This window comes from Watersipora subatra, chromosome 6 (genome assembly GCF_963576615.1).
Source record: "Watersipora subatra chromosome 6, tzWatSuba1.1, whole genome shotgun sequence".
Classification (NCBI taxonomy): domain Eukaryota; kingdom Metazoa; phylum Bryozoa; class Gymnolaemata; order Cheilostomatida; family Watersiporidae; genus Watersipora; species Watersipora subatra.
The window spans coordinates 11581700-11597689 of NC_088713.1; the positions used below are offsets into that span (position 1 = coordinate 11581700).

At 32.3% G+C, this 15990-nt stretch overlaps 1 protein-coding gene across 1 annotated transcript; it reads right to left on the reverse strand.

Annotated features, from left to right (window-relative positions):
- Positions 1-815: 815 nt before the first annotated feature.
- Positions 816-15507, reverse strand: LOC137398042 (uncharacterized). Its single transcript, XM_068084141.1, has 6 exons — positions 15377-15507; positions 12673-12813; positions 8395-8535; positions 4227-4367; positions 1941-2081; positions 816-879 (listed from the first exon to the last, which is right to left on the reverse strand). Exons 1-6 carry the CDS (start codon positions 15505-15507, stop codon positions 816-818), a joined length of 759 nt encoding a protein of 252 aa, XP_067940242.1.
- Between the last annotated feature and the right edge of the window lie 483 nt (positions 15508-15990).

Genomic DNA, 15990 nt, shown 5'->3' on the forward strand with positions numbered 1-15990 from the left:
GAAACCACAAGTGGGTGGAGCCAACGGGAGGAGAAGAACATAAAAGGAAGAACACGTAGGAAAGGCAGGCAGAGCAGCGCAGTTCCCTGCACACGATAGACACTGTATCCAAATACTGTTTATTATTTATGTATGCAAACTGCACTATTGTTAGACTAATACAGATGTGTTTATCAGATAAATATATGTTGAATGCTCAGATAACAAGTCGGTGTTCATGACTTACTCGGCTTGTGGATACCCGTGAAAGTCGCACGGTAAAATCCTCCACAATACATAAAACTAATGTAACATCCATCATCTGAGTTAAACTTAATGTGAGCTATTGGGCCAAATTTAGCTGTGTTTATAGTCTCTATCGTTAACTTAATGAAATATTGCTTGTCGAATAAACGTAAGTATTACTGTTTCAAATTACCGTAAAACAGTAACTTGAACACCTAGGTTCTGTATTTTTAACCTTTCCCTAAAGTGAAGTTTTATTAGAGATGACTTTCAAATAGGGGGTCACGCTGTATATATTGACTGGCTCATCGGAGTTTGAGGAAAATTTCTAGCCTCTTTGGGCAAAGCAATGCTATTTTTGCCTATATTTTGTAGTTTCATTCATGCGGAGAGACATTAATGTCCTCTACTACTGTGTTTTTATTCAATATTTTTAACCAAGTTGAAGTATCACACTGAGTTTAACAAGGACTTGCTTTGAGTAAACCTGGTAAGATACTGTTGACAATTGTCTTGATTGGGTCGCTTTCAAAGTTTCAAAGAAGAGGCGTAACGCTTTCAAGTTGGAAAATGGCCTTCTGCACACAGTACTAAAGACTGCTATTAAATGTCATACTCTGATCATCAAACGCTTTAAAGTTTTTTAGTCTGATTCTACATAATGAACAAATTTTCAAAAATAGATAGAACTTAGACATTGGTGAGATCAAACAAGGTTCAAGTTTTGACTATTGTGATAATGAGTATTATCAGGTATGCGGTCATAAAAACTGTAGTAGCCACCACATCAGCCACAAAAGAAATAATTGGGATTGGTAAACATTAATTTATAATTTATAATACCATCATTTCTATTGAAAATGACATTGTAATCATTTTACCACTAGTTGTCATTTCCAGTACTCTTTGGGAATCTTTTCAATTGACCATTCTTTATTATTGTTCATGAAGATCAAAGAAATAAATTGGTAGTGTCATTTGATTTAAGAATGAAACCGTAATTTTTGCCTTTCTCAGTAGCTTTCTATTAGAGGTGGCAGCAAAATAAAGGCGGCGTTCAGATAAATATGGCATTTGAATAAAGGTTTTATGGTATTTCAACATCCGGAGAGGAATATTCTCAATCAACCGGCAAGTAACTCCATTTCATTACAGAAACAAACATTTTTTTTCAATGGTAGATCTAGATGGGTAGGGCATTGTTTTGATTCCATCTCATATTAACTATATATGAGCTTTTAGATAACATGTAGTTTCTTATTAACTTTTATTAGTATCATCCATCTAATTTTAGTTCTTCCTATCCTGAAAAGGCCTATAAAAAGTGTTAATGGGCTCATAGCACCTAAATAACCCCTAACATTTTAACACTATAAAGAAAGGATGGAAAAAAATGACGTCATGGCGTTCAATTAGAGGTTTTCTGTGAGTTAATTTATGAGCGCATTTCATAAGCTATAAAATAATAATAACCTAACAGGTAATCAAAATATATAATGAAATAGAAATGGCATGAAACAATACTTATAACACATTAAGGAACATAAATTAACTATTTTGGAACCAAATATTTATCAGTCGCTTGGATAGTTACATTTTTTGGTTGATTTTGTTTGAACTTAATCCATATCACATATCATAGTCACACAGTAATTAATGTTCATAAACACAATAATTCTTGTCAATGTTTCTTTGGGAAACTTTTTTACACTTACCTGAGTGGCGATTTGGAGAGGTGGCAATTGCCCATGTCAAGTTTCACCAGTGAACCCAGATTTTTGAAGACAACAGCACCAGCAGAATCCAAAATGCTGTGAGAGAGGTTCAGCTCTTTTATGCTTGGCAGTGAAGCGAGTCTGTAAAAATGTTCAAAATTATCTTATGATTTTAACTTCTACTTTAACACAATGTATCAAAATCTTAAAATTAAAATTTCGACTTTCGATGAATTTGAACTAACGATGAATGCATTCACAAGTTTTTTATCCAGTAGCTCTACTAATGAACTGCAATGGCATATTGATCAATGACGTTATCGTATACCATATGCACAAACTAATTATGTTAGCCTTGCGCCCACACATTACAACGCCTTTACTAAGTAATATTTGTGATAAGGTTCACTTACTATATCTGTGGTTAAAATTAATTTGTCTCACAACGGCAATTACATTACGATTATATTATCTATATAAGAAGAGCCTCGATATTCTCTTTCCATTCGGTCAGACAGAGACAGTACGAAATATCATGGTTACATTTGTACGGGTATCGAGAGGTACCAGTATCATTGTATTCAAAGTTTTGATATATAGCTTCTGGTAGAACAGTAACCTTTTTATACACACACACTTTTATGCAAGAGTTTTTATTATTAATTCAACATATACAGGATTTTTATTTAGTTTTTATCAGTTTGTATTAATTGTATACATGTAATTACAAAATTTTCTTTTTAGTAATTGTGGCAAAACAGACTTAATTTTGCTATTAATTGCTAATTTTTGCGCATTTACATCTAAACCCTTTTAGAGTATTCTTATTATTTTAATTTATTTGACCTGCACAAAACATTTTCCTTGTGATATGAATATTGAAAAATGCAGTTGCTTGACAAAGTTGGAAAACCTTTACAGTGGTTTTTTCTCTTAAAGTATTTAAACTACACAAAACAATTTTCTCATGATATGGATTTTAAAGTTAGAATGGCAAAGATCGTTATATGTTAAATACCAATCAATTTTCTGTGCATAGATTTGTTTATTACTTGAGCATCGCGAGGTAGTGTAATAGCTAGTCTAAATATAAGTTAGATTACATAGTCACTACTAAAGCTGACCCCAGTGCTGACCGACGCGGTTTAGGCTGACACACACTTCATCCGGTTACGGTCTGGAAAATGCCAGCAAGTCTTTGTCCGGTCCGTGAAAAAACTATTTGCGAAAAGAGTGGCATTATTGCAAAATCTTCTTGTCAACTTGCTAGCGTTCCTGATTCACAGCAGATGAAGCAGGTTTAATGGTTGCAAAAACACCGACATGGCCTTAAATCTTCTAGTGTCAGGTTTGTGAAAGCCAGTGGTAATTCTAAATAAACTGTTTTAGCAACAAACAAACAAACTGGAAAAATGTTTCATCATTCTAAATTTGTAGACCAATTATTGGTTTATACCTTTATTCAATACCATTATGTAAAATATCATTGCCGCCATTGATATATTAGCTACAGTATGACGCCAAAACTGATTTATTTGTGCAATAGGAAATGAGCTATACATATATATGTTTATTTAGGAGTGAAACTTATGAGCTATAACTAAAGAATAACCTAACCTGTTACCCAAAAATATATTAAAAAACAAATAATATGAAAAACAATATTCATGACACATGAAGAAAAAAATTATCATTTTTTGAATTAAAATTTTATATCAATCACTTGGCCAATTGCATTATGGTTGCTGCTTTTGTTTGAACAAAGTCTATATCTTCTGACATTATTTTTGCACTGCTAAACTAATTGACATTAGCATTCAAATAATATTTTTGGTCAAAGAAAGCTTTCTTGCGTAGCCATTGAAGGTATGTACTTTTTGCATAGATGAAGAGAAACTTTCAGCAACATACCAATTTTGCACATGCGTACTAAGAACAGATTTAAGCCAAGAACCATTAGTGGAGAGTTTATCGTAACTACTAATTTCAATAGTAAGATAGTTGTTGCAACACAAATTTACAAACTGATAAACTGTTTTTTTAAAAAGTACATCACAAATGTCCTCAAAGAAGTTTGTTTTGCAGGAGCAAGTCTCTTACTATGATAGAGTCAGTTAAAACTCTGTACAGGCTAATCATTTAACCATAAACCTTATTTCTTCTTGGAAGGTCATGAGTTTAAACATTCAGAACTGTACCAAGAAGTTGAGAGAAGAATGTCATACAGTAAAGTTCATAAACAAAGCAAGGTATCGCCTAAGTTTTTTTGTACTATTTTAGTCTTACCTGAGTTGGGAGTGATCAAACTTGCAAGACTCCATGTTAAGTTTCTTCAAGGAATCCATATTTTCAATTACAACAGGACTAGAAAAACCTATTTTACTGTGAGAGAGGTTCAGCTCTTTCAAGCTGGGCAGTGAGGCAAGTCTGTAACAAAAGGTTGAAATTATCCAATGACTTCAACGTCTGAATTCAGAGTTATCTGTTTGATGTTGAAGCTAACATTTCTTCAAGAATACAATGTATCTGTTCTTGTTTTCTACAGTGCAAGCATTTACCCAGGCATATATAGAGTAATCACTCCATGGAAACCAATAATTACATCATTGCGAACATTGTATATGTGGAATGAATAAACTGAACAAATGAACAGCAAAAATCAAAGGAAAATGAGTTTTGTTACCAAACTACAATAGAGACACTGCACTGTAAATGCAGATTCGGCAAGTATTCAAAACTATGATAAAAAGAAGAGGTGAAACTCAATTTTACAAAAACTCCGTATTATCACAACCTGACAATTCTGTTTGGTTGATTTTCTATTGTTTAATAAAAAACCAATATGGAAGTGAGGGGCTGTTTAACCAATGTTTTTCCACAGCTCCACAGCCGGCAATAAGCTTTGATAGGTATGAAAAATATCTTAAAAAAACTTTCGTTATTTTTCAGTTTTTCAGCTGAACTACCAAAATTTCAAAGTTTTTGTATACTGCACTAGGCGCATAATGGAGATTAATTTCAGCATGGAATCAAATATGTCCTATAGCTTTACTTCATATGTTGCTCAATTTCTATGTCAAGCTGGTCAGGGAAAAAAGTTAATGTATCTTTTTTGGCAAAGCGATGCTATTGTTCTTATATTTTGTACTTTCCTTTATACGGAGAGACATTAATGCTATCAACCTACGAATTTTTGATAAACTGTTTTTTTTCCAAGTTGAACTACCAGACTGAGCTACGCAAGGAACTGCTTAGAGTAAAAAAGGTAAGATACAATTATTAGTTGTCTTGATGGTGTCAGTTTCAAAGTTTCAAAGAAATATGTTAGAATTTAGAACTTCGAAGTTAGAATATGGCTTTTGTTACACAATAAAAATGGCTGCTATTACATGTCATACTCTGGTCTTGAAGAGTTTCCTCATTGTTCATCAGATGCTTCAAAGTTTGTCAGTCAGTTTTTAATCTACATCATTGACAAAACTGAAGGCAATGGATTGGATTTATACTTTGGCGAATTCATTCCAGAGTCTTGTTGTGACGATTGCCACAATGATTATTCTCAGATACACGGTCACAAATTATATGGCAGCCTCACAGCAGGCGCCAAACAATTAATTTTTAATGATGAACATAAGTAATATGATTACAATTAATGAATATAACAATGTAATCACTACAACGCTATTTGTCTTTTTTAGTACCGATTTGTGAAAACTTTTCCATTGATCATCTTCTATTGTGGTTCATAAAGATCAGGAATTTCAAATAATGATTTCATTCAATTAAAGGACTGCACTGTATATTTTACTTTTCTTCCTGATGTTTTGATAGAGCTGCGGTTCGTATAACGACAGCATTCATATATAGAGGTTTTACAATAGGTAAAATCCAAGCTGAAAATCGGTGGCGCACAAATAAAGATGGCTTTAAATATAGAGGTGTTACGGTAGTTACAGTTTAAGGTGAATATCCTCTATCACCTAGCCAGTAACCTAATTGCATTATATTATCATACAGAAGTTTTCCAGCGGTAGATTTAGACAGTTAAAGCATTGATTTGATTTCTTTGCAACATATCATAAATTTTTTTAAAAATATAGTTGGTTATTTAGTTATATTAGTACAACCCATCTAGTTTACTTTTTCCAATGATGGAAAACTTATAACAAAAGTTAATGATTTTATGATTCCTGTATAACCTCCTAAGTTTTGTGATGAAATCTAACAAAAATTTAATAATGAAAATATTTTAAAGCAATTCCGACTTCTGTGCGCTGACAGTCACTAGTTAGTGACGAAATCATACAAGCGGCTTTAATGCAAAACATTTTTGGATCTTTGCTAGCCACTAAAATTTATTTAAAAACCAAAATGAACTATCCTCTATGACCTCGGTTGAGCTTTGTAATAATTTACAAGTATCATTAAGATCACCAAGTAAGCTTATTTTCTTATATTCACCACTTATTCTCTATATAAACTTATATTCACCACTTAAAGAAACCGACTGAAAATAAAATACCCAGAAATGTGTTCGAATGATAATTTACATCTGAATACCTGTATTAATTTATATGCATTTGTGTTTACTTGATTGATCATTTAAATAAGTTGGAACTATGCATGTCAAGGCTTTTAATTGAACCTAAATATTTAATGACAACACAACTAGAGGAGTCCTCATTACCCCAATGGCACGCTTAAAAGGTGGACAGTGAACTTATTCTGCTACAGATAGTTATAAAATGTTATATTTTAGTATTAATTTGATGATGGCATGCTGAACCAAATATTTCTAAAATAATAACTGTATTTTGTAAATATTATGTAATCATACACACTATACGTTGTAAGTTCAAACCAATTGGAAGCCCATAGTTACACATTACGCAGTAATTTAAAATTACAATGACTATTACCTAATCAATGAGCTATCGAAAATAATATGAACTACGTTTTTATTTTTCAATTTATTAACAAAACATTGATGTGCAAGCATAGATTATGCAAAAGGAAAAGGTCCAGACAATGAAATGTTGTGAAACATTCTATTTTCTTTTAATGTAAACTCAGCAGCAACTTGAAATTTTTCTTTTGTTGCTTTTCTAGCGGTCATTTTATCACTTTTAATGAATAGTTGCGACTTAGTTACTATGTTTTGCTATTTTATTAGTAATATCAACGACTCCATATTTATTTATATTATTTATTTAAAATGACTTTGTGCCAAACCGGTTGTGAGTAGATTTTGCTACAAAAATCTAAATACAAGTCACATTAGATAGTTACTGTCTATACCAATTCCTGCGTTAACTGACATGGTTTAGGCTGACACAGACTTTTACAAGATACGGTCTGGACCACGCCAGCAAATGTTAATCTGGTAAGTAGAAACAGAATTTGCCGAAAAAATGGCAATATTTCAAAATCATGTTTTCAACTGGTGAGTGTCCCTACTGCACAGCTGATGAAGCAGGTTCAGCAGTTGCAAAAACAACGACATGGTCATTAAGCCCTCTAGTGTCAGGTATGTGAAGGCCAGTGGCACATCCAACAAAAACTGGGTTGGCAAAAAATTCTCTGGGAAAGCGGTTCAGCATTTTAAACTTGTAGACACATTTTTGCTTTATATCTATATTCAACATTATTGCATAGACTCCCATTGCCACCGTCGATATGTTGGTTAGAGATTGGAGCTAAAACTGCTTTCTTTATGCAATAGAAATGAAGTTATATGTAAGTTAGTTTACGAGTGCATATTATAAGCTATACAAAAAACTACCTTACTTGTGAATCAAATATATATTTAAAAAATGAAGATCAAAAAAACATCATTCTTAACATATGAAAAAAACCCCTAATGATCTTAAATCAAAATTTCTTTCAATTACTTAGCCAGTTGAATTTTGATTGTTGCTTTTGGTTAAACACAATCTATATCTTCTCTCAACAACTATTTTTTGACTGCTGAACTAATTGGTACTATCATTCAAACAACATTTTAGTCGAACAAAGCTTTCATGCCCAGCCAATAAGAGTATATACTTTTTGAGGAGAAGAAGAGAAACTTTCTGCCACATGCCACAACTTTCTGCTTCTTGCTAACCCCAAATTTTAGCCCTGAACAATCAGTGGAGAGTTAATCGTATCTACTAATTCCAATTGTTAGTTGTTGTAACACAAATTTACAAGCTGATAAACCGATTTTTCAAAAGGTGCATCATAAGCTAAAACCACATGGCCTCACATAAGTTTGTTATGCTGAAACAAGTCTCTTACCATGATAGAGTTGGTAAAGTATGGTGCAGGTTAATTATTTATCCAGCAACCTAAGATCCTATTTACAGGTATTGAATTTAGTTATTCATAACCGTATTAGGAGGTTGAACGAAGAAACTTATACAGTAATGTTCATAAACAAGGCAAGGTCTTGCATAATTTTATTCAGTCCTACCTGAGTTGAGAGTGATCAAACTTGCAAGACTCCATGTTAAGTTTCTTCAGGGAATCTAGATTTTCAACGACAACAGGACTAGCAAAACCCATTTTACTGTGAGAGAGGTTCAGCTCTTTCAAGCTGGGCAGTGAAGCAAGTCTGTAACAGGAGGTCCAAATTATCCATTGACTTTAACTTCTGATTTCATAGTAGTCTGTTCTATGTTGAAACTAACACTTCTTTGAGAATACGAAGTATTTTTTTAGTTTTCTACAGGCCATCTATTCAACCAGGCGTATATAGAGTAATCATTCAATTGGAATAGATAATTGCAATGAAAATTGTCTATCCAGAATTAAAAAAATGAATGATTGAAAAGCAAAAACTAAGGAAAAATGAGTTTCGTTGTCAAATTACTATAGAGACACAATACATAAATGCAGATTTGGTAGGGGGATGGAAACTGTAATACAAAATGGAGTGAAACTTAATTTTACCAAGGCTATGTATTATCACAACCCCATAATTCTGTTTTGTCAATTTTATATTGTTCAATAAAAATCAACATGGAAGTGGCGGATTTTTCAACTGATATTTTCCCATAGCTTCACAGCCGTGAAAAAGCTTTGATAGTTGTAAAAAATATCTTATCCAATAAAAGGTATCCAATAATTTTTCTAATTTTTCGCCATCAAATTAATTATTTTAAGCAGACAAAATTACATATTATTCAAAACCTAATATTTAAAACAGACATGTATAATGTGTCATCTAAGAAATCTGATGTCATGTAAAGGCCACATCTATGACAGAGATTGAGTGTAGACAGTTTTCTGGTTCTTTTTCGCTACAATCGTGAGCATGTTTGAGTCAAAGGATTCATAAAAAACTATTACTGTTATAAACAAAATAATCACTTTTTAGTGGTCCTAATTATCCATAAAAATTACCCAAACCTCACAAATCTACATGTAACAATAGTGAAACTTTTGTCGCTTTCGATACGTCTGACATGACTGGCCATTGCTAATAAGGTGTAGCAATAAATTTACCTAGACCAATTAAATAGAAACATCAGGGTGTGCTGTAGACATGTTTCTTATTGACCAAAAGTATACAAATAATTATTTTTGTATGAAGCCTACTAAAGCTGTTTTGATGCACAAACGCTCTGCCGAGTCGTACCATTTGGCTTGTGGTAGCGAAAGAGCTAACTCACTTGTTTTCTATAGAGAATATGTAAATTATTTTCATTATACTCATAAATTGTGAGTAGCATAAGTTAGGGAGAGCTTGGTTCATGTTTTCTATCACCTGCCTAGTTAAACTTTGCTTGTCAATTTGAGCAGGTTAATTGTCGAAATTACATGGATATGGTATGTGATAAATGAAACTAATGAAACATTTGTCATCTGAGTTAAGTTTACTGATTACTATCGAGCTAGGTTTGGGTGCATTTATACTCTCTACCAATATCTTTCTAAAATATTGATTGTTGGTCTGAAAGCAAATATTGTCTTTTCGAATTACCATAAAACGGCAAATCAAACACGTAAAGTGCTGTACATGTGGGTTTCATTTTTTTCTACTTTTCCCTAGAGTGCATTTTTATTAGGGATAAAGTTCCAATAACGGGTGGTGCTGCATATATCAACTACTTCATCAGAATTTTGAAAAAAATGAATTTAGCCTTATTGGCAAAGCCATGCTACTGTTACTTATGTTTTGTAAATTCCTTTATGCAGAGAGACATCAATGCCATCAACCCTACCTTTTTTGTGTAACTGTTTTACATCTGAGTTGGAGTTTCAAACTGAGTTAAACAAGAAACTGTTTTGAGTAAAACATGGTCAGATACTGTTATTATTTTGTTTGATCGACAGTTGGAATGTTGTTTTGATTTAGTCAATAATGAACATACATTTTAAAATAATAAAGTTGTTTATTTTCTTATGTTAGTACAATCCATCTAATTTCAGTTTTTTCAATGCAGAAAAAGCACAGAGAAAAAGCTAATGATTTCATTACGCCTATATAACCTCTTAAATTTTATTATGAAATCTAACCAAAAGTAATCAATGAAAATATATTTCTAAAGCTAATCCGACTTTTATTTGCCCGCATTCCCTAAAATTAGATGAAATCATAAAAGCGGCTTCAATGCAAAAGTTTTTAGACCTTTGTTAGCCAACAACATTTTAATTAAAAAACAAAGTGAACTATTATCTATAAATTTTGTTGAGCTTTGCAATAATTTTTAAGTATCGTTGAAATCCCCAAGTAAGTTTATTCTCTTATATACACCCCCTTTTTTAAGGAAGCTGACTGAAAATGAAATAGCCGGAAATGTATTTGAATGAAATTTTACATCTGACTACCTGTTTTAATTTATATTCATATTTGCTCACCTGATTAATCTTTTAAATAAATTGTAACTATGCATGCCAAGGTTTTTAATTGAACCCACATATTTAATGATAACACAACTAGCAAACTCGTTTTTAACACAATGGCACGCTGAAGGAGTGGAAAGTTTTTAATTTGGCCACAGATGGTTATGAACAATTATATTTTAATTTAAAGTCGTTTTTAGCACACATATTCAAATATTTCTAAAAGAGCAAATGTATTTGGTAAGTATTCTGTAATCATATATTCTTTACGTTGAACGGACAAACCAATTGGAAGCCCGCAGTTGAACATTATACAGTAACATAAAACGCAAAGACTAATGATTAATCAATAAAGTAACGAAGTTAATTTAAATTATATTTTTATTTCTAAGTTATTCACGCGAGATTAATGTGCAAGCAAAGATTATGCAGTGTGAAAAGTCCTGACAGAGAGATGTCTTGAAGGAATCTTTTTTCTTAAAGTAAACTCAACAGTAATTTAGCATTTTTGTTTTATCGTTTGTATAATTTGGTCACGCTGTTATTTTTAATAAATGACTAATTGGAACTTAGTTCTTATGTTTGGCTGCCCTTTTGATAAAATCAACATCACCTTATTCATTTTGGAAAATTACTTTTTGTCAAACTGGTCATGAGTAGTTGTTTTACACAAACCTAAACACAAGTTGCATTAGATAGTTACTGCCCAAACCGATGCCTGTACTGACCAAGGTGGTTTAGGCTGACACAGATTTTCATGAGATGCAGTCAAGAGAAAGCTGGCAGATCTTTGTTTGGTCCATATAGAAATATCTGGCCAAAAGAGGGACAATATTTCAAAATTATCTTTTTAACTGACTAGCGTCCCTGCTGCGCAGCGGTTGAAACAGGTTCATCGGTTGCAAAAACAACCACATTGCCTTTTAGCTCTTTAGAACCAGGTAAGTGAAAGTCAGTGACACATCTAAAAAAGCTGGCTTAACCAGAAACAAATCAACTGAGAAAATGTTCAGCATTTCAGAATTGTAGAGACTTTTTTGCTTTATAACAACTATATTCAATTATATTGTGAAGAATGACATTGCCATCTTTGATAAGTTTGCTAGAGTTTATAGTCAGAACCCTTTTCTTTTTGCAATAGTAATTGAGTTATATGTAGGTAAATTTGAGTAGTGTAGTTTATAAGCTATATAATAATACTAATAATAACATATTCTGTGTCAAAAATAAATAACAAAAACAAAGAACATGAAATACAATATTCATAACACCAGCAAAAAAATTTACCAATTTTTTAATCAAAATATTTTATCAATTGCTGGGCCAGTGACATTCTGATTGTTGCTTTTGTTTTAACATAATCCATAATCCATATCTTCTAACATCAACTATTTGTTGCAGTTCTTAATGAGTTTATATTAGCAATGAAACAATTTTTTTGGTCAGGAAAAACTTTTAGATGTGGCTATTGAGAATATATACTTCTCGCAAAGGTAAATAGAAACTTTAAGTCATGTGCACATTTTGCATATGCTTTCTAGCACGGGTTTTAGCCCTCAAAAGGCATTGAAGAGTTTATTGTAACTACTAATGCAGATAGGTAGTTGTTGTAACACAAATTAAAAAACCGGTAAACTGCTTTTAAAAAGGTGCATCACAATGTGAAACCACACGGTCTCACAAATGCTTGTTATGTCGGAACAAGTCTTTTACTATGATAGAGTCGGCTAAAGTGCTGCACAGGCTGAATATTTATCCAGCAACCTAATTTCCTATTTAAAGGTATCAAATTTAAACATTCAGAGACGTACAAGGAGGATGAAAGAAGAAACTCATAGAGTAATGTTCATAAACAAAGCAAGGTCTTGCATAAGTTTTCTTTGGGATAATGTTTCAGTCTTACCTGAGTTGGGAATGATCAAACTTGCAAGACTCCATGTTAAGTTTCTCTAGTGAATCTAGATTTTTCAAAACAACAGGACTAGCAAAACCCATTTTACTGTGAGAGAAGTTCAGATCTTTCAAACTGGGCAATGAAGCAAGTCTGTAACAAAAGGTTTAAAACTATCCAATGACCTCAACTACTGAATTCAAAGTTATCGTTCAATGTTGAAGCAAATATTTTTACGAGAATACAATATATTCTGTTGTTTGTTTCAACAGGTCAACCTTTCAACTAGGCATAAATGAAGTAATCACTCAATTGAAATCAAGAATCACATCATATTGATCATTGCATATCCAAAATGAAAAAACCTAATAATTGAACAGCAAAATTAGATTTGTTGCCAAATTACAATAGAGACAAGCTACCGTAAACACAGATTTAGCAGGGGACAGAAACTCTGTCAAAAAGATGAGGTGAAAATTAGTTTTACAAAGCTTATACATATATTATCACATCCTGATAATTCTATTTTGTCAACTTTGTAGTGCTCAATAGAAAATCAAAACAAAAGTTGTGGATTTTTCAACCAATATTTTTCGACCGCTTCACAGTCGTAAAAAAAGCTTTAATAACTATGAAAAAGATCTGAAAAAACTTTAGTAATTTTTCAGCTTATCCAGCTCAACTACCAAAACTTGAAAGTTTTTGTAAACTGCGCAAGGTGCATACTAAAAATTAGTTTCAGCATAGAGTCAAAAATTTCTTATAGCTTTACTTAATAAGTTGCATACTTGCTATGGTAAACTATTAAAAAATAAAGGTTTCTAACTATATCCCTAACTTTTTCGTTATCAGATTACTTATTTTAAGGGGAATAAATTGCATGTTAAATAAAATCTAATAATTGTAACAGGTATGTAAAATATTTTATATCACAGAGCTGATGCTCTGTAGACACCACATCTTTAACACAGATTAGGCATATACTGTCTTTTGTCACTTTCGCTACAACCGTGAGCGTGTTTGAGACAAATGATCCAAAAAAATTATTACAGTTAAAAGCAAATTAATTGCTTTTAAGTAGTCTCAACAATCGATAGACATTACCCAAAGTTCACAGATCTAGCAAGAATGACACATTTGCAGCTGTGGATGCATCTGACATGGCTGGTCAATGCAAGCAAGGAATTATGAAAAAATGAATTGTAAAAATTTAAATATAAGGATTTGCTGTAGAAAAATTTCATATGGGCTAAAATCAAACAAATAATTGTAATTGTATGAAGCGTACTAAAGTCGCACACTCTCGATTTTGAAGAAAAAACACTTTGCCAAGGCATATTATATGGTTGGTGGTCGCAAAAAAGCTAACATATATGTTTTTTTATATAATAAATATAATTTAGAATTATTTAACTTATACACTTTGAGTGGCATAAATTTGGAAAAGTTGAGTTTATGTTTTCCATCACCTGTCTAGTGAAAGTTTGCTTGTCGAATTGAACAAGTTCACTGTTGAAATTATATAAAATGTGATATATAAAACTAATGAAACATTCATCAACTGAGTTGAATTTAATGTTTACTATTGGCCAAGGCTACCTGCATTTATACTCTCTATCGCTATCAAAGTAAAATACTGTTCGTTGAATTGCCACTTCAAATTACCATAAAACAGTAATTCGAGTGGGTACAAATAGGTTCTGCAAATTCCCCCTCTCCCAAGAGTGAAGATTTATAAAAATTGACATTCAAATAGCTGGTGGTGCTGCATATATTGACTAGTTCGTCAGAAATTTGAGAAAATAAATTTAGCCTTTTTGGCAAAGCGGTGCTGTTCTTGCCTATATTTTGTACTTTCCTGTATGCAAAGAGACTTTAATGCCGTCAACCTCAGCCTTTTTGCTCAGCTTTTTTATCCAAATTTAAGTTTCAGACTGAGTTTCACAAGAAACTGCTTTGAGTAAAACATAGTGAGATACAGTTATTAACTGTCTTAGTGGTGTTGCTCTCCGAGTTTCAAAAAAAATACACAGTTACACAGTTAGAAAATGGCCTTTCTTGCACAAGACCAATGACTGTTTTTACATGTCATAACTCTGTTATTGAAGAGTTTTCTCATTTTTCATGAAACACTTTAAAGTTTTTTAATCAGGTTCTAATCTACATTATAAACCAAACTGAAAACAATGGATCGGTTTTAAACTGTACCGATTTCGAAAAAGGGTCTAGTTGTGATGATTGCTACAACAAATATTCTCAGAAATGCGGTCACAAAATATATGGCAGCTACACAGATGGTGCTGGACAATTAATTTTTTTTGAATAACATTATGATAAGTAACGATGAAAAAGACAATGGAATTACTGTAAAACTATTTGTCATTTTAGCACCGATTTGTGAATACTTTTCCATTGACCACTTTCTAGGGTTCTTCATAAAGATCAAAAATGTCAAATAGTAGTGTTATCCCATTAAAATATGGCACCGTATATTTTACCTTTTTCTTGATGTTCCATTAGATTTGGCATTCCCATAAAAGGGATTCTCGAATAAAGATGGTATTTGAATATGGAGGTTTTACGGTAGTTAAATGGTACAAGAAGGTTGAAAGAAGAAACTCATACAATAAACAAAATTGATGTTCATAAATAATAATGTTCATAAACAAGGCAAAGTCTTGCATAAGTTTTCTCTAGAATACTAATTCAGTTTTACCTGAGATGGAATTTATCGAACTTGCAAAACGTCATGTTAATTTCCTCCAGCGAATTCATGCTTTCAATAACAACAGGACTTGCAGAATCCATCTTACTGTAGGAGAGGTTCATCTCTTTCAAGCTGGCCATTGATTCAATTCTGTAACATAAGTTCATAAAAGTATTCAATGAATCAAACTATGCTTTCAAAGTTACAGTGCAGTGCAAAATTATGGCAACCCCCTTCAAAATATGACAAGCACCACTTTGCATTGCAAAGTTTTGTGCTTGAAATAAAGAAAAGTAAGCAATGTTATACATCAGTTTGTTAAAGAATTTGTGAGCAACTCAAAGATGCATTTGAATTCTGTCACACTCCAACTGCTTTTTGTATAACTGAAAAATACATATTTCTAGAGGTGGAGATTTTTCCGCTATAACGAAAGTGTTCGAATTGGTTTAGCATCAAACATTGCTTAATAGAGGGAAACTTACAAACTAAACTCTTTGTACAAGTGATGTTGGCCCGAAAAAGAGCTGATGAGTTTAACATTGAGGTCTAGTACTTTGTTGGCAGCTTTTATTTCTGATTACAGCGTGACCCCGCCTTGGCATGCTGTCAACAAGCTTTCA